This window comes from Strix aluco, chromosome 4 (assembly GCF_031877795.1).
Source record: "Strix aluco isolate bStrAlu1 chromosome 4, bStrAlu1.hap1, whole genome shotgun sequence".
Taxonomy (NCBI): Eukaryota; Metazoa; Chordata; class Aves; order Strigiformes; family Strigidae; genus Strix; species Strix aluco.
The window spans coordinates 26,244,458-26,263,149 of NC_133934.1; the positions used below are offsets into that span (position 1 = coordinate 26,244,458).

At 40.7% G+C, this 18,692-nt stretch overlaps 2 protein-coding genes across 3 annotated transcripts; one reads left to right on the forward strand and one right to left on the reverse strand.

Annotated features, from left to right (window-relative positions):
• Window positions 1-55: 55 nt before the first annotated feature.
• Window positions 56-5,267, reverse strand: RPL9 (ribosomal protein L9). 2 transcript variants are annotated; one of them, XM_074822365.1, is made up of 8 exons: window positions 5,213-5,267; window positions 4,722-4,768; window positions 4,525-4,640; window positions 3,552-3,647; window positions 3,099-3,231; window positions 1,601-1,681; window positions 1,005-1,123; window positions 56-168 (listed from the first exon to the last, which is right to left on the reverse strand). In XM_074822365.1, exons 2-7 carry the CDS (start codon window positions 4,765-4,767, stop codon window positions 1,017-1,019), a joined length of 579 nt encoding a protein of 192 aa, XP_074678466.1. In that variant the 5' UTR covers window position 4,768; window positions 5,213-5,267; the 3' UTR covers window positions 56-168; window positions 1,005-1,016. The 2 variants fall into 2 exon arrangements, with proteins under 2 accessions (XP_074678466.1, XP_074678467.1); XM_074822366.1 differs by lacking the exon at window positions 5,213-5,267 and adding an exon at window positions 4,852-4,997.
• Window positions 5,268-5,373: 106 nt separating this feature from the next.
• Window positions 5,374-15,838, forward strand: LIAS (lipoic acid synthetase). Its single transcript, XM_074822363.1, has 11 exons — window positions 5,374-5,522; window positions 6,295-6,467; window positions 7,160-7,253; window positions 8,031-8,111; window positions 8,338-8,494; window positions 9,362-9,419; window positions 10,480-10,608; window positions 11,188-11,333; window positions 13,026-13,096; window positions 13,849-13,960; window positions 14,874-15,838. Exons 1-11 carry the CDS (start codon window positions 5,439-5,441, stop codon window positions 14,924-14,926), a joined length of 1,158 nt encoding a protein of 385 aa, XP_074678464.1. The 5' UTR covers window positions 5,374-5,438; the 3' UTR covers window positions 14,927-15,838.
• Window positions 15,839-18,692: the final 2,854 nt, after the last annotated feature.

Genomic DNA, 18,692 nt, shown 5'->3' on the forward strand with positions numbered 1-18,692 from the left:
TCTTGAACATGTTCACACAATCACCCTTTAGTTCTTAAAAAAAGAGGCCAAGATATGAAATAAGTTTTATTTTATTTAACCTCTCATGGTGTTCAGGTTTAGTATCAGATTCTTCAGGATGGTACTTGCTAATATGTCTCATGGTGGTTTGTTTCAGGATCCAGACAACTGTAAATAAAAAGTTAAGAGCTTTTAGAAAGGTTTTAGCACTGCAAATGTGAAATTAAAAGTTTACAGAAATATGACATAATTTTAATGCAAAATAGACATTAATAGCTCAAAGAATTTGCCTCATTTTATTCAGGTTAGATTACTTAAAGATGCCTTCAAATACAGCAGCTCACAACTGTTTAACAAGCAGGTAACAAGTTGTTCTGTCTCTCAAGGAACTCTGAACAGCACTAAAAATAATTTTTTCAGTAGCTTGCAAGTATCTGGTACCTGGCTGGTGATAATATCCCAAAATCATTGTACTCAACTTCAGTAACAAATGTACATACACAACGTAAATAGTCGTCCTTGTTAAACTGAACTTTGTTTACAAGCATTTACACACAAACTAGACAGAAAACCTTTATAGATAAATTACGTGCTGACCACTCCTTTTAGTGAAGTCAGTGTCCAAACAGAAGGAACATTAGTCCAAGAAAGTCTTTGTCAACAGCTGTAAACCAGTCTGTCTCACTACATCAGTAGCTTTTAAATTCTGAGCCACCATCATAAGTAGCATGCAGAGAGCAGAATACAGCACTTTAGAGTTCAGTGTTTCTCCATACAGCAGCATAACACCAAGTTGATGAGAGATGGAAAGTTGCTGTCAAGAGACCTAGCAAAATTCAAGTTTTAGGATACCTCTTATGACACCTTTTACAGGCACAACTGCATCCCTGTTGGGAACCTGCTTAACCACAGCCTTGTCACAGCAGATAAACCTTGTCAAGTTCCCAGATTGATTAACCATCTCTACACTGAAGATGTACGATCTGTGTTAAGATGATACCAACCTATTAAGAGTTTTACTCATCTGCCTGCTGTACTGTTCCTTTCTCGGAGACATAGATACCATCCAAGAATTTCCTGATATCCTTGTTCTTGACTGTAGTGGCTTGCTGGATCAAGGCAGCTGCAAACAAAGCAAGACCATTAGCACAAAGCAAGAGGTCCAAGCCAACTCATAGCCTTTGTTCACTCTCCAGTATTTCAACTAACAAGCGAAACTGTCATCTGGAGCAAGGAATTATCAACTTGAAATCCTGTCAGCTCTCATGAAAACAGAATGCATTTCACTGAGCCTGTCTTGGCAACTCAGGGCAGTGATAATTTATTAGTGCACACTTGTACAACTGAAAAGCTGAAAAATTCGGTGCCAAAAAGGACCATCAATACTGACTCAGAAAAAAGCTTCTGTGGACTTGTAAAAACATCTCTAAGTTTAGGAAAAGCATAAGAAACTACAAAAAACAATTACAGTGATTAGAGGAAAAAAATCCTAAACTGCCACTTACATCAGAGTTTGAGAAAAAAGACAGTTTGCTAAGCTGACATCTTCAGATAAAAGTAGCCCATCATTGTATGTTCCCACACATCTACTTCCACAAACCTGAATTGGAGACCAACTCAATGTCATTCCCTTCAAGGATCAGCTCATCTTTCTGGGCTTGAGATACTGCACAGGAGACACCTACAGAAAGGAAAATGCACAATCTACATCATTGGCAAAGACATTAAGCATACTAAAGAAACAGTACTGATGTCCTGTCCCAATTTACAGATCTAAAAAGTAGTATTCTAGGCAATAATTAGCTTCTATGACTTAAAGAGTCCCTCAAATGCCTTCCAGGATTGTCATCCCTCCCACAGTTTCAAAACTCAAAGATTAGTGCAAGTCATACTCTGAATTGACAGCAACTAAGTGATATTCCTTCCCGCTTAAATGTTACTACGTTACAGCATTAATCACCAACACTGTGTACGAGCCAGAGGTTTTGCCAGCACGGCTTCCTCAGCTAGGTGGTGCCATTTTCCACATTCTTATGTTCATTAAGACAATACTGGAGTAATCCCAATCAAGTCATTAAAAAAACCCTGCCCCCTGACATGTCAAGCACCAGGTTTATACTAGCTACACTGTGAATACTCACAAGGAGTAAACATGCAGACATTCAAGAGTAACAGGAAACTTTCATTTACAATAACACCATTAAGTTTTCATAGTTTGATCTATTTAGTCAATAGATGTTAGCTTTTAAGCCAGCACTTTACTATCATTGAAGTAAATGCCAACTTAAAAAAATCAAATACAATAATCAAACCCACCCTTAATATTCATAGTAAATCAAAGCCATCGTAAGTAACTCCGAGCTGTATCTACCACTGTTTTTGGACAAGTCCGATGCTTTCATCTAAAGCCATGCCAAAACATGATCAGTCACACTAAATATCCTTACCCATACCTTCACCAGAAGAGGAACTATTAAAAAAATGAATATGGAAAGTCTTCCCTACAGTCTTAAGGTAACCATGTTTATGATATGTTTTGCCTCCTCCTTTTGGAAGGTTAACAAGCTCCATCAAATGCCTACTCTGTTATACATTCTGCTAAAACCCCAAGTATGCAAGATGTAAAACCAACAAGTAAGATGATAATTTTAACATTTATCTTACATGCTCCTACTCAATCAGGAAATTCAAAATACAACAGCACTTCAAAGACCAAAAATATGATGTGGTGTGAAACTAGTTCATGTACAACGTTTAAAACAGAAATACAAATCTAAAATTAAGCACCCAGAGTTTACCAACTATGAACACTGTCAAGATTTCACAATGATGAAAGTAAACACTGGGCCGCTTGGAACTTGTATTCCAGTAACTAGCTCTAAACTAGTTATTAGCTAGCCCTTATTTCCAAAAATAAATTACAAAAGCATTATTAATAATATATCTAAACAGTGGCAAAAGTATCGTAAGATTACACAGACAGGCAAATGCTGCTTCAACAACCATTCACCATCTCCTGTTATTAGTGGCAATACCCGAAGAAAACAGTTTAGAAACCCTAGTTAGAAATAGTAAAGTACACCTCCAGAGATGCTCACCTGGCCTCATACGCACTCTGCGAATGTACTTCTCTCCCAAGAAGTTTCGGATTTCCACAAGTGAGCCATTATCCTGTATAACTACATTGATCGGGAAGTGAGCGTACACTGACCTCATCTTGTAACGAAATCCCTAGGATAAAGCACATCAGACATTGAAAGCAGAATACATCCAAAAGGTAAAACCAATGCATAAAGCTTACTGAAGATATCTAAAACCAAAATATATTGAAAACAGTTTCTTAACAAGAGCAAGCCACTGAGCCCAAGAGACAGGCAGAGTTTATAGTTCATGCTTTCTTCCACTTGCAGAACTTGTTTGACAGCACATGCAAGAAAAAAAAAAGAGAAAGCTACATCTCGATGCTTAGAAAAGGTCTCGCTAAAGTAATAGGCTGCTTGTTGTTAGTAACAAAAATGACATGAGTTATCCTACTTCAAAATAAAACTCACCAGCGTAACACCCTTTATCATGTTCTGTACATGGCTGCAAATTGTGCGAACTGTTGCCAGCTCCTTTCTGTTACCCCACCACTTGTCAACACGTAGCTGTGTTAAAAAAATAAATAGAATTCACAAAGCTTTCAGCTACACTTTGAAGACAGAAATTACACATTTTTGTGACAAACTAAGAGTCAGAAATTCAGGTAAACTACTTAGAAGCCCTCCTGACAAAAGCACGAAGGTAGTAGTCCTTCAAAGAAACAATAAAATAGCTCAAGTCTTTTAAGCCCTAACGCCCAGATGTATGAGAAATAATTTCTTCTTCATGTCTTGTTACTAACAAATCTTCAAAAAAGCTGGAATAGATACTCTGACATGTTAAACCGAAAGGTGTTTTATCAAATGTTCCAAAATCAGTCTCCCAGGTATTACCTATCAACTTTTTAATGAAACACTGTGTGGGGGTCGGTCCAGTGTTTTAACAAAACACTAGATGATTGTGGAAAAAGTAGCTGAAATCAGCCACTGTTGCCTTTTTTTTTTCAGCTTTTAAGAAAGTACAAAAATATTATGCATTTACAAAGGAAACATCTGCTCTCCTGATGTAACTCACTAATTCTGGAAGCTGAATGTAGAGATTTAGTTTTATCTAGCTAAAACTACCCCGTTTATAAACCAGAGCATATAACCATCAAGCCCCTTCCCAGTAACTATCTGACTGTAACTACGGAAGAAAATCAATCAACAAATTCAATCCAACATATCACAGAACCTCAAGAGCTCCACAGTTCCCAAGTAGGTCCCAAGGTTCCATGAGACCAGTCCCTTTCAGAAAACACAGAAACAAGCAAATAATTAAATAACTTATCCGCGGCCTAAACTTTTGCTTCAATCTCTTACACTAGCAAGAAGTTTTAAAGCTAACTGCGAAGCTCCCCTCCCCTCCCTCTCTGGGTAGAGAAACAAGCTCTGCAGCACTCACCTTCTTATGTTTCTTTCCCAGGAGGGACAGCTCCACGTTGATGTGGTTAAAATCCCTCCGCAAGGTTCCTCTGGGGCCCTTTACAATGACTGTCCGGCCCTTCAGTGAAACACTGACTGGAAATCAAAGGCAAACGCTCGTTACCGGCTGCGGGGTCAGCACCACAGAACGCCTTTCAAACGCACACGCAGACGTACCTTGCTCGGGGATGTCAACGGTCTGGTTGCTGAGAATGGTCTTCATTCTGCAAAGGACAACGGAAAGAAGCTGCAGACCCCAAGGCAAGGCCCTTCTCCCGCGCCCTTTCCGCTCCTCCCCGGCACGTACCCCCAAACACTCAACTACGGAGCGCCGACCCGGTGCCCCCACCCCCTCTGCCACCTCCGGGCCGCCACGACGCCGGGCTCCGCTTCCAACACCGATACGTGCCGCCCAGGCCCGAGGAGCGGCGAAAAGCGGCGGCCTCGGCGCTCAGCTCCACCACGGGGCCCAGCCCGGGCCTAGAGCCGCCGGGGTGGGGGGACAGGGGGAAGGCGTCACCCCGGGGGCTCCCCTCCCGCAGGGCCCGGGTCAGGGCGCGGCGGCTGGGCCCGGCGGCGCCCCGGGAGGCTGCCGGCGCCCGGGCGGAGCGCTCGGAGGGCTGCCCGCGGCCGATGGGCCCGGATGCCGCCGCCGGTCCCCACCTCACCTCGCGGCAGGCAGAGCGGAAAGAGACAGCGACTGACGTCATCACGTACTTGTAGCTGCTCCCGGTCAGTTAACGTCATCACGCTGAGGCAGCCGTCCAAGAGGCAAGAGTAGCCGAGGCCCGATGCGTGTGAGCCAAGTGACGCGACCAGGCGACGCGGCGGAGTGCTGAGAGGATCGTTCGGGCCGGCCGGCTGAGCGGGCCAGGCTGCTCCGCGGGGGCCGCCATGTCGCTGCTGTCGGGGGGCCGCCGCTGCGGGGCCGCCGCCGCCACGGCCGCCCGGCGGCTGCTGCTGAGGCCGCAGGGGCAGGTGAGTCTGCGCCGCAGGGGGGTGCCGGAGGGCGGGCTGCCGAGCGGACAGGGGTGGGCGTTGCGGCCCGGCAGAAAGGAGACCTCGGGACGCTGCCTTGGTGAGGGGAGGCGGCACGTCGTGGCGGCAGAAGACGATGCCGATATCTGAGGTCGTGTGTGGCTGCGGGCCGCCCGGCTGGGGAGTGGGGCCTGAGAGCGATGGGTGCCCGCGGGCAGAGCCCTGGGAAGGGCTGTCCCAGCGCCGCCGCGGGGAGGCTGGGACGTGAGGCAGCCGGGGAGCTGCCGTGCCCCTGCACACAAACACACGCTCACACACGCTCACACACACAGACACGCTCACACAGACACGCTCACTCACTCTCAGCAAAGGGACCCACGGATCCCACCCACTTCAAACTCCGCTTCTGAGAGCCCGACTTGTACTGCTTCTGCACCGAAATAACGTCCGTGGGTTACTGACTTGGCAGCCTACAGTTAATCACCTCAGCGGCTTGGGTTTCAGCCCCGACATCGCCAATTAATCCATACAATGTAACTTATATCCAAAAACTATATAACTTCTTTTGATATTAAGATATTTCAGAAGAGATCATGCTTTATGTCTGTTTTGTGTGACTTAAAATGGAAAAGATAATTATATGTTTAACTTAAAGGCAATTGGGAAAATGCTTACACAAAATGTACCTTAACCACCAAAAGGACGAGCAGTTATTTAGTATATAATGCTAGCACATTTAGAATTCAATAAATTACAGTGTTGCTTCTTTTAGGTGTCTGGGAGCCACCTGTGTAACCAGTACAGAACATCAGGTTCTTTGCCAGAGGAAAAAAAAGAGTTTCTGCAAAATGGACCAGCCTTACAAGACTTTGTATCTGGAGATTTGTCAGACAAGAGCACGTGGGCAGAGTATAAAGGCAATTTAAAGCGTCAGAAAGGAGAAAGGTACTTGTGATTTTAAACAACTGTAGTTGTTTCCACACACAATCTTGTATGTTTAGTACTAACTACAAAATGTGTATGATATATTTTTATTAAATCCTGTCGTACTGGTTTGCAAATTTCGTAAGTTTTCAAGAAAGAACAAACACATTATTAACTTCAAATGCATAACAAAACATGAAGACCTGGTGGGATTTTCTCACTTGACTGCTTCTGGCATAGCCTGTATTAAATTACAAATATACATCAGTAGGTGAGTGTACCCTACTTTGGTGTTGAAAAAATATTATCGATAGAGTAAAACAAAAAAGGGAGACGAAATTAAAAATGCTTAAAACCACCGTATTTCCAGTTATAAATCTGATCAGGCTTTGCGATAGCTGTGGAGCATATACTGCCATTAATTGTTGCAGTCTCCAATGTGACATTATTAAATCCCGCCAGTACAGTTAACAGTTTTAAAGCTTCTAATGACAACAAACACCTACTCTTGCATGTTGGGATGATGATAAACATGGAAGAGAGAAGTCCATTATGACCATGAATGATTTTAATATTGGTTGCTGAGTTGCGTCAGTTTTCAAGGAACCTTTCCTAGTTGGGATCTGTAACAAATTAAAGTGGATCTATGAAATTAATGAAAGCTTACCATGCAAATAATCTATTAATGTTTATGTTTGCTTGATGTTATTCAGGCTGCGACTTCCTCCATGGCTGAAAACAAAGATTCCCATGGGAAAGAACTACAATAAACTAAAGAATACCTTGAGAAGTTTAAATCTTCATACGGTAAATCTAGTACCAACCAGGTTTTCCTGTAGAAATACAGCATTTTTTTACAGATACAGAATTACGTCTTTGTGGAGGACAGGTAGAAATCATGTCTTGCATGATCTTCAGCACTGAAACCAAGCCCAATGCTGATCTTTTTGCCAGCAGTGAATTTTACCCATAAAGAATGAAGTCAAATCCAATGGAGTATTTCATGTTTTTCCTGCTGTGATTTTTAAATACTAGGGTTTACTATTTGCATCACCAAACAGATCAGAAGATGCTATGTGTGACTGTTTTTAATGGAAACACACACAATTTCAGAGTTACATACATGTTTTGCATGAAAAGAAATTGTAGAAATATATCTGTTTCATTAAATATACCTTCCAGATGGTAAAAAGAGGTGAGTATGCATGGAGAGCTTTTTTCATTTTTTTTCAGAGTAAGATCATGCTTTGATGCATCACAAGCTTTGTGAACATTTTATCAGTTTTTCAGTTTAAAGTGTCAGTGACAATATGTGCTAATTAATAAGGCAGTTACATGGTTGAGGAGTTTTTGGAGTTGTGAAGTAGAGGAAAAGAACGATAATGGATGTCAGGAAATAATTCTTTTCTTCCTATCTATTCTACTGATTGCTTAGAGAACAATATGTAACTGTTAATCCCCTCATTTATCAGGGAAGGAATTTTTTTTGTAGGCTACTATTGAAATTGATCAATAATATAACAATAATTTTCAGTAATAATAGATCACAGTAATAATAGGTACATTACTGTCTTTTACCTTTAGGTATGTGAAGAAGCACGTTGTCCCAACATTGGAGAATGCTGGGGAGGTGGTGAATATGCTACAGCTACAGCTACTATTATGGTAAGCCATTAACCATTTCTTAGTATTCTGTTAATGTTAGAGCTGTTTGAATTGTTGCACCTCTACTGTAGTGGAGTGGGTTTATTACAACAAATGTAGAGTAAAGCACTGTCCTAGTTTTTTTACTTAGTACTGGGATTTATCTGATCTCGCTTATGCAGCTGTGTCTCAGCTGAGCAATAGTGATGTGTACACTGTAAAGGTAGGAATGTCTTTCTTATTTCAGCTGATGGGTGACACATGCACTAGAGGTTGCAGATTTTGTTCAGTAAAGACAGCAAAAAATCCACCTCCACTGGATCCCAAGGAGCCTTACAACACAGCAAAGGCTATAGCTGAGTGGGGCTTGGATTATGTTGTATTGACGTCTGTGGACAGAGACGGTTAGTATGTTGTCTCTCATCTCTTCCAGTCTGAGCTCTCATATGCGTTATATGGGGTAAACACAGACCTCGATAAACATCTATCACTCAGCACAATTGTTGAGGATTGCTATTTTAAAAGAGTTGACAGTGCTGAAACCTTTGAAAGTTTCTACATATCCTTAGTATTTCTCTGTGTCTCGTAAAATATAATGGCAGTTACGCTGTTATTAAACATCAAGAATATTACAATACTAAATATTTTATAACTCTTTTTTTGCAAAATACATACATATACAGCACGTTCTATTACCTGATTAGCAAAAAACCCATCCCCGCCCCAACTTCATATACAATACCGTTACAGAGCTTCCTTCCAAAAACTAAACCTGGAATATATTATATGTAACAAAACTCAAAGTTGCCTTTTTCTAAGGTTGTAGTAGCTCCTTTATGGTGAAACCACATAGGTGGGGAAGACCATTGTAAAGACTGTTCAGTATGATAGAAAGTCCAGTAGCTTTGAAGTGGCTTACAATAAAAGAGCAATAATATATATATTTCAATTTTTGTAGAACTGTTTCTCAGACCAAAAACATAAATAGGTAAAGCCATTTTGTGCTCAGGCTGACAGTGAACCTAGAGACAGGTAAATTCGGAGTAAACTTTTGAAGCCTGCCCTAGACAATCACAGTTAGACTTTGTGCAGAACAAGGCTTGGTAGAATATCTGTTGTAAACCTTTGGCATAAGCGGTAAGATAAGACTGGGGTTTGACTGCTTATTATTTTGCATTTAAATTTGAATCTGTAGGGTTTTTGTAGCTTTGCTAATAAGTAAATACATTTCTTGAACAGAAAGGTTAACTGAATAATTGAAATGCTTCTAGATATGCCTGACGGTGGAGCAGAACACTTTGCAAAGACAGTCTCGCATCTGAAAGAAAGGTATATTATTGATGTGTTACTACTATTATTATTATAACTTTAGAATGTGGTACTGCATATAGGTCAAAACTACTTTTAGCTGGATTATTCCAGGGGCTGTACAAATACAAAAGTCTGCCTTTAGCCTATCTGTGTCCCTTTTTTTTTTTTTTTTTTCTTTTTTTTCTTGTTTTTATCTTTCTCATATAATGGCCTCAAAGTATTTTGAATTTGGATGCATTTCCAATTTAGCCCAGGCTTATTTAAAGCTAAGCACTGGATTATTTCTTTGAACAGGCAGCTGGTCTACCAGGAAATGAGTACATACTTTTGAGGTACATTCATTCTTGAAGCTTGGGGCTTAAACACAGTGGATTTAGATAAGTGCCACCACATGACAGAAGAAGTTGGGTTTCTCTTTCAGCAGTGATCAGATTTCTTTGTGTTTTCCCACAATGACTGTTTCTAAGTCTGCGATTGTACCTTCGGCTTTCCATGCCTTCTGTGCCTTCTTCATTCGACATCAGTGCCTTGCATGCCATTTGGTAGCATATGTGTCTACCTGCAGATTTAATTTGTATAACATCATTTAAGTCTTTATCTTGGGACTTGAAAGGTTTTTGCAGTTTCCCTAACCTGCCTTTCTGAGCTGAAATCTGGCTCCTGGACACCAAGATTAGATCCCAGGGCAATAATGTTCTTATCCCAGTAGGTAGGATTGTATCTCTTCTGTATTTTGGAGCTATGATGTTAAGCTCATGTTGTTAACCTGCAACAAAGACACATGAAAAATCACGTACAAACAGTGAATGTGATTAAGACTGTTGGAACTGCTTTTATATTGATTTCACTTTCATTCTATTTCAGCTCACATCAGTAAAATCAGGGATTAAACACATTATGTTTTGTTTGAATTGTCATACCAGTATTTGCAGAAATCTGTTAGTTTAGAATTGTATCCCAAATTAACTTTACTTTGCTTATCAGACCATCATTTATTTAGTTATGTTTGGGTTTTTGCTATATTGAGTTTTTTAGCAAGAGATCCCCTAGATGTGTTTATTTTGCCTCTCCTTTTAAGGAATTCAAAAATCCTGGTAGAATGCCTAACTCCCGATTTTCGAGGGGACTTTAAAGCTGTGGAGAAAGTAGCGTTGTCGGGACTGGATGTGTATGCCCACAACGTGGAGACGGTGCCGGAATTACAGAGGTAAGTAATACCAGTATGTAGAAATGGCAGAAAGTATGAACAGACGAGGGGTTTTGTAGGAGGGTCTGTGTGGAAGGGGTAGCCGGCGCCCTTCATTGAGACCCTCACGGAAGCTCTCCGCCGCGCCCGGGCGGGGCCGGGCCGGGCCGGGCGGGACAGGCCGCAGGGCGAAATGGCGCGGGGTGCGCGGCGGACCGGCCCCGCTCCCAGCATGCCTCGCGCGCGCCGCCGCCGCCGTGCCCGCCGCCCGCCGGCAGAGGGCGCCCGCGCCGCGCCCCGGCCCCCGGGGCGGCCCCGCCTCATGCCGTGGGGGTGCGGCCGGGCGGGGGCCACCGGGGCAAGGGTGGGCGCAGCCGGCGCCGCGCGGGCGGGGAGCCCCGCTCTGGGACCCGAACGGGAGCGCATCCCATCGCTTGCGATGCTGCGGGGGGGGTTCAGCCGGTGTGGAACTGCACGGCTAAAACCTCCCAGTTGCCATTTTCACCTTGTGGAAACTACCAGAACGCACCTTTCTTGGCATCTCTTAACTTCTGTGCACCCTTTAATGCGTTTTTCCCCTTGTGCTGGAAATACGAAAAGGAAGGTCCGTGATCCTCGAGCCAACTTTGAACAATCCATACGTGTGCTGAAGCACGCTAAAGAGGTCCAGCCCGGCGTCATTTCTAAAACCTCCATTATGTTGGGGCTAGGCGAGACAGATGAACAAGTATATTCCACAATGAAATGTAAGTTGGTGTTGAAATATATACCAAAATTCACAGGTATGAGTTTTACTGTGTTGGAAAACAGTTGTAAGCATCTTTGCCTCAACATGCAAGTCAGTTTGCTGGTGCAGGAAACGTTTTCTAAGCTTTATGGAAAAAAAAAAAGTTTGGTTAAAAAAGATTAAACCTCTGAAATATTTTGCCTTCATATGGCTTTCAGATTCAGTTTGACAGGTAGATCCAGCTCATGTTGATTTCAGTGGAAATTATAAGTATCTTTGTGTGACTATTTTCACATTCTTATCTTTGCAATACTTAAATAATGGACTTGCAACATAGTTGCCCTATTGCGCATTCCTTTTTAGAAACAGCAAACCTGATTGTTTAAAATAATTTATTTCATTTTACTTAGATTCAAAACCAGTTACTATTCTTGGAGCTGTAGCATGTTCTTATGTTTTCATGTAAATGTACTTTTAAGAGGAGAAAATTTCACAGTGAATGCAATGTGCTTGCAAGAAGAAATTCATAAATCCTATAGCATTTCTCCCATATCCTGAAAGAATGTCTACCTGGTACTTTATTTTGTGTACAACAACCCATATTTAGAATGCAGTGATACAGTCTAGTTTTTCTGCAGCTATCCCACAATCAGGACCATAAAATTACAGTTCCTGATTTTCCCATTCTTCCTACCTAGCATTTCCTGCCACAAGAATATGGAATTTCAGATTTGGTGTCACGTTTTCAGGCCACTGTCATGGATGTATTTGGAGACAAACTGTTACTCACCACATTCATTCAATTACTCTTAATTTTGTTCCCCTTCCATCCTCTGGGTACGAGTTAAAAGAACATGTAAATGTGCTGATATTGAATGAGTTTCTTCACGGAACTGTCTCAGTCTAAACAGAGATTCTAGGGTAACATTGAGTATAATGCTGTGGTCAAAACACCATATTTTTTTCCTATTTAATGTGGGGCAACCAGCCCAAGTAGCCAGAAAATATATGGAGATGTTAATGCAAAATCTGATTCCTCAGCCATCCCTCTTCTCAGAATATCCCACTAGCTGCAGTGAACATAATTCTTCAGGTTAGCTATCAGGTGTCTGCATTTCCCTCTGTAAGTAGACTACCTGAACTCATTTGCTGTATATTGATCCTAGTATATACTCAAATTCGAGCAAAGTTTATGAGATTCTGCAGACATCAGAGCTAACATACCTCCTAAGTGTAGAACTGGCAAAAGATGTTGGCAGTTTTCCCTGATGTATAGCTCTCTAGAACTGTCCGCATCTTTTTGGCATGAAGTCTCTTGAAACAGTGGAGAACTACCAAGTGTATGTGCCTGCATCCCTTTTTTTGTCAAATGAAGACTCTGACCTAAAGACACAATAAAAAGCAGTAAGAGAAAAAAGACAAGAGCATGTCATCTCTGCAGCGAGACACGTGACTGCAGTGAGTGCAGCGCAGTGGTATTGTCTCTTGCTTTAAACTAGATCACTCAGGTCTTGCTGCAGCATGGAGCTCAGAATGAGGTGAGTGGCTACTGCTCACGGAGGCTGCAAGTTCCCTTTGCTGGAGAGCAGAAGGTAACCCCTGGAGGGTGCTGCGGAGTGACCTTTGTTCACACTTGGAAGGAGGGTGTTTTCCAGTTGCTGACAGTCCCTTGTGATCCTTCTGCTGCTAACAGGGAATTTTGTTTTTACAGTATTGCGGGAAGCAGATGTAGATTGTTTGACCCTAGGACAGTACATGCAACCAACAAAACGTCACCTGAAGGTAAAAATGCCTTTAATTCACCAGCAATGTTATGGTCTGTACCTTGCACAGTCAAGTTTCCTCTTTCTAAGTTGAGGCTTGATATGCATCCTTAACTGTGGATGTTGGGAAAAATTTCCTTCCTTGTTTAACCTGATCTTCATCTGTTATGGGCTCCTCACTAAAATTGACGTCAGCCATCTAATCCCTTCCATCTTCTGCAGACTTCCCATTGCTACTTTCTACTATTAGCTGGGGAGACAGCTGAAGCTGAGGCATGGTTCTGGAAAACAAGAGTTTCAGTATATATCTCAAACATAACGTCTCAAGCCAGCTCCCCTTCACTATCTCATAGGCTCTCCCTTAATGGTGCCACTTCTGCTGGGAAACTACCATGTTCTCCTTCTGTAATTGTCCAGAGCTTGAGTCTCTTCTGTTACTGTATTTCACTGAAGTAACTGTTAGTGAAGAGATTTGTAGGACTATTGTATTTTTTTTCCTAACTTGGGAAAAAAGGACCATTCAAAAACAGAGTGAAGAAAATGATAAAGCAACAACTAGAAATTGAATTCTAAACTTTTCAGCTAAATATGAAAAGCAAATAAAATGCACTTTCAGTAGAAAGCAGAGAAAATTCATTTTGTGACTTGTCTGCTGAAAGTTTTGGAGTGTAAAATTTTGAACTTGCAATATAACTGTGTTTCATGTCACTACATGCTAAGTATAGCCATTTCCTTTGCATTTATACCCAAAAATGAATTCTTTTCACTCAGGTTGAGGAGTATATAACTCCCGAAAAATTTAAGTACTGGGAAAAAGTAGGAAATGACCTTGGATTCCATTACACCGCTAGTGGGCCCTTAGTGCGCTCCTCCTATAAAGCAGGTAAATTACTGAAAAGCATTAGATTCTTTGCACATAATGTTTTATTATGTAAAGTCAAAAAAGTGAAGTAATATGCAACAAAGCTCACCTTAGCTCAAGGACACCTCATACAGAAATCTTATTTTTCTTTAATTATTTACACTTACTATCTTAGTAGGTCATCTAAATGCATCAATATGACAGTAATTGATATTTGTACAAGTGCTGTGCTGCTTAAGCTAATTTTTTGCCAAACCTAGTTTGTACTATGCTCAATGGGTGAGGCAGGATAAAGGGTACCCAATGTGCAAGTTTTCCTTTACATTCTGTCTCTTAGATGCTTCAGGGTTTAATGGGGCCCTTTGTGATGTAATTCTATTGCCTTGGGCAGAATTTATTTACAGTGCCTTAGAAATAATTAGACACACGGCAGTGCTTTTTCTGGCAAAGCACTAGGTATTAAGTAGCAACTGATACTAATGGAGCATGTTGCTGCTTTTTCCTAAGGAGAGAGTAGAGAAGACTCATCTGGGGCACCGTGCCTAGACTGTTCTGATGCCAGCTCAAATGAGATTTATAGCAGGTTTCACTCTTAAGTTGCTGATACTTTATGAAATAGGAATTAATTTTTAATTAAATCAATTTACCTTTGCCTGTTGGAAATCACGAAGAACCAGAGCTATTTCATAAAATTGGACATGAGGAAAATTAGGATTTTGGGGGTGTAGGGTTGTTGTTCAGGTTATGGGTTTTGGGGTTTTTTTACATCTCTGCTGTATGTGTTGGAAGTGCTGTTGTTACAGAATTGAATTACTATAAAATACTGGTAAGAACAATTACATTATAGAACACTTGCATTAAATAAGAATGTGTATTGCTTTCTTTCATTGGAATACCTACACATTATTTTGGTGCTTTTTTGCCTTTTCATTAGGTGAATTCTTCTTGAAGAACTTAGTAGAAAAAAGAAAGACAAAAGCTATCTGAAGATAAGAGTGAACCTATTTAAAGCAGCCAGTTTTAAGGATCCTTTTTTCAGCACGTAATTATACTCAGTTCCAGAAATGCAGAAGGCCAGATGGTTGATGTATGAATAAACTTACTATCTTTCCAGAACACTTTTCTCTCACCAAAACACTTCATATTATTTTACCTCATCCCTCCTGGCAAGGCTACAACTACATAGTACTTCTGCTGTTCAGCAAAAAGTCAGAAGATAGAACTGATTTTGAAAGAGTAATGGAACTGAGTTGGAAGAAATGTAAGCTAAAAAAAAAAAAAAATCAAAACAGATTTAAGTAAAGAGATTTGATACTACCATCAGTATTGCTGCAGTTAATACTTGTGAAGATGCTAAGAGTAATTTGAAAGTTACTGATATTTTGGTGTATCTTACTGTTACGGTACACAAGCTTGCAGGGGCTCTTGGAACTAGAGGAGTTCTAAAGAAAGATTGTGTACATGACAGAGGACCAGATTAGGGATATCTTGAGCCACACCAGAGAAAGTATCACTAATACTCCTCCAAGAGATAGTATCGCTTGCCTGCATCTTAAGGAAATGAGCTGTACCATTCTGATAACTAATGCTTTTCAGGTGCTTGATGTCTCAAAGTGTAAGCCTTGGTAAACACAAGGTATCTAACTGAAGAAAACAAGAACCTTTTGTGGCAAGACAATTAACCTTGTGTAGATACCATATAATTTAAATATTTGGAAAGTCAGAGTTAATGTAACAGCATAAATAGAGCCACCCCTGCTTTGGGTATATGACTAACAAACCCCACTGAGTTGCACAGGTGCTTCTTCAGTACTGGGTGTGCAGAACTGCTGCTGTTCTGTGCTATGCTTCTACTCCAGAGGTATATATGGTCTTATTAAAGGAAAGTTAAAATCCCAATCCAAGGGTGTGGTGGTTGTGTTTGATTGGTCTGGTTACCTGCCCCCTTGAGACCTGGTCTGGCTGTAAATCTGAATACAGGGAAGTGAACTGCATCATGGATGAAATATGAAATCCATTACGTACCATAGTAAGCTCAAGTAGAAATAACAACATGGCTTATGGTATACTAGCAGCTGTAACTTCTCTTTGCAGTCACGATAATTCAGAGTGCATCTCTCCCTAATAATTCTCAGTTGTCTGCTATGGTCATTAGATACCATTTTTAACTGGCTTCAGCTGTATCTTCACAAAGTTATTTGGGAAACATGCCAGGAATTTACTGTCTGGTCCCACACTCTCATCATACAGGTTAATCCTATGGCTGGCTTTAGTACTTTTCTAAAACTACTGTAGTCTATAGGAAGGAGAGTGGACCTCCACTGCACCCCCAACTCAGCTAGATGTTAGAAGGAAGAGAGTTAATTAGCAAGTTAATATGTAAGAGAAACTTGATATTGTCATGAACAACAAAAGTCAGATTATACCACTGAGGCCAGTGATGCACAATTGACACTTTACAAAATGAAGTATAGCAATATTAAAGCATTGTGAAGACAAATAGCCTTAAGCTAGAAGGAATGTACTAATTAAACGGTGTAAGTGGAAGTGTAAATTAGGGGAAGAGAAACCCAATCCATGACGAACACAAGGGAAGAACAGAGAAACAGAAGTCTTAATAGCTGTACTTTGTAAAAGCAGAGAGAAAGGCAAGGATTCTTCCTTTTTTCTATTAAAAAAATATCAATAATAACTTTTAAGTTTAAACAAAGTCTGACAGCTAGTCTTGGAAATACCAGGCATACTTTGAGCTAAAAACACCCTGCTTCAGCTGAAGTACACTGAATACCAGAGCAGTTGAAGGTTATCAACTCTGGTAAGGAAATTCAATGCTCCCTCCACAGCAGCAGGCAGGGAGGGGTGCAACCTTACCTCCAGGATACCTGCACATTTAACAGCTGCCAGCCTTTATTAGCAGTCCCACTATAAATAATGGTTTTGACTTGCCTACAGAGCAGATTTAGCAGAACATTAGGGTAGCTTTTGGCAAGTTACTGCTCTTTCAGCATATCAACACCAGAAATATGGAGAAAGGAATTCTGAGCCATACAGCTATTATCCACCTGGAACAAGAGGACATTGCACAGTAATTATCCACGACTTCTTTACAGTGAGAGAAAGAATACTTCTGGAAGCAGTGTCCAATGTTATTTCATGTTAGAATTACCTTATGAATTGCTGCTGGGTGGTTCAGAAGATGATTTCATGCTTTTACACAACTGTCTGCCAGCTGGTACCAAGTTTCTGATGCTATGTAAGATACTTTCTAACTGCATGTTTTGCTGTGGTTTCTAAGGAAAGCAGTCACATTTTGACTTCATAGGTTGGAGGGGTGTTTTGTTTTTAAGAGTATTTGAGGACAAGTCCTAAAGTTCTTTTCCTAGTTAAGAAATCCTGCTTTTACAACCATCTTCCTTCCTTCTTGCCCATGCAGTTTTTCCATAACTGTATGTTAAAACACCAGACTCTCACAGAACTCCTGGTTATAAATTCAGCACAGGTTTTATGACTATCTCAATTTTGTTTCCAATGAAGCTTCATGTTTAGTGACATTTTCTTTTTGTATGTCAATCACTTCATTCTGTCAGTTTGTTTCACAAAGCAGCCATAAAGTATTTTAAGAAACATTAATCTTCCTTGCAATCAGGAAAACATCAAACTGAGTTTTGGGAATATGATTTCAAGTTGACACAGACGCTTAAAAGAATGAATAGTCTTTTTTAGCATCATTACATCAATCTACTACATGGTATGAAGCATAATTAAATGTTATGCAGCTGACTAGACAACTGCTGCATCTTCCAGTGATTTCAAGTCTAAGTTAAATCAACAAAGCCAGACTGTTAAGAATAATTTTAAATTTTTACCCTACTTGATCAATAATGAATATTGGTATCCCCTTCATTTAGGAAGTATTTATGCTTCTTTACTACAACATGTGGCAACTTATCGCAGATGTTTAACTTGCAATAGAAATTCTCAGCTTGGAATAGAAAAAGCAAGTAATGAAAACTGACTCCAGTATTCCTAAATCAATCAGATAACCCGTTATGCTTTCCTGCATTGTTTTACAATTTGTTTCAAACTTCAGCTGTTGAGCAAGATTACGGCACTACTATAAATTCTAGATGAACAGAACCACCTCAAGTGATAGAAATGTAAACTTCTTGGCCAGTACAAAATCTCACCACTAACTGCTCCTACTAGTCTTGCTCAAAAATGTGTTTGTTCTATTCACTTGCAATATTTTTGGTTATCATATGCCTGGAAGACTAGTTTTAGCTGCACAAAGGGTTGAACACACATACACAGAAGAAAAACACTGCATCTTGCCTGACATTTACAATTAGTCTGTGCACATCTTGGGTAAGATTTAATTTATGCAGTCTGTATCGTACTATTCATAGGCTTGTATTAAAGCTGGATTTGCTTCAGCTGTTGTATTCACATTTTTGCAGTGAAAAGCAGTGTTACTGTGGGATTGTATTTTATTAAGAACCCCATAAGAAAGAATCTCAGAGCACAGGAGTCCATTACTCATATTACACAATTCTCATCAAGAATGACATGCTGTAAGATCCCATAGACAAAGACTCAGTAGCATTAAAACCCATGTCTTACATGCACTGCTCAAGCCTTCAGAGCAGGAACGCAAGTCATCTCCAATTCTTATTTCCCTGGCAACTGTACTCTGAAGATGATGGCTTATGATTCAGCGCTGCAAAAGCTTCCGAAGCTCGCTCTTGTGGCCTGT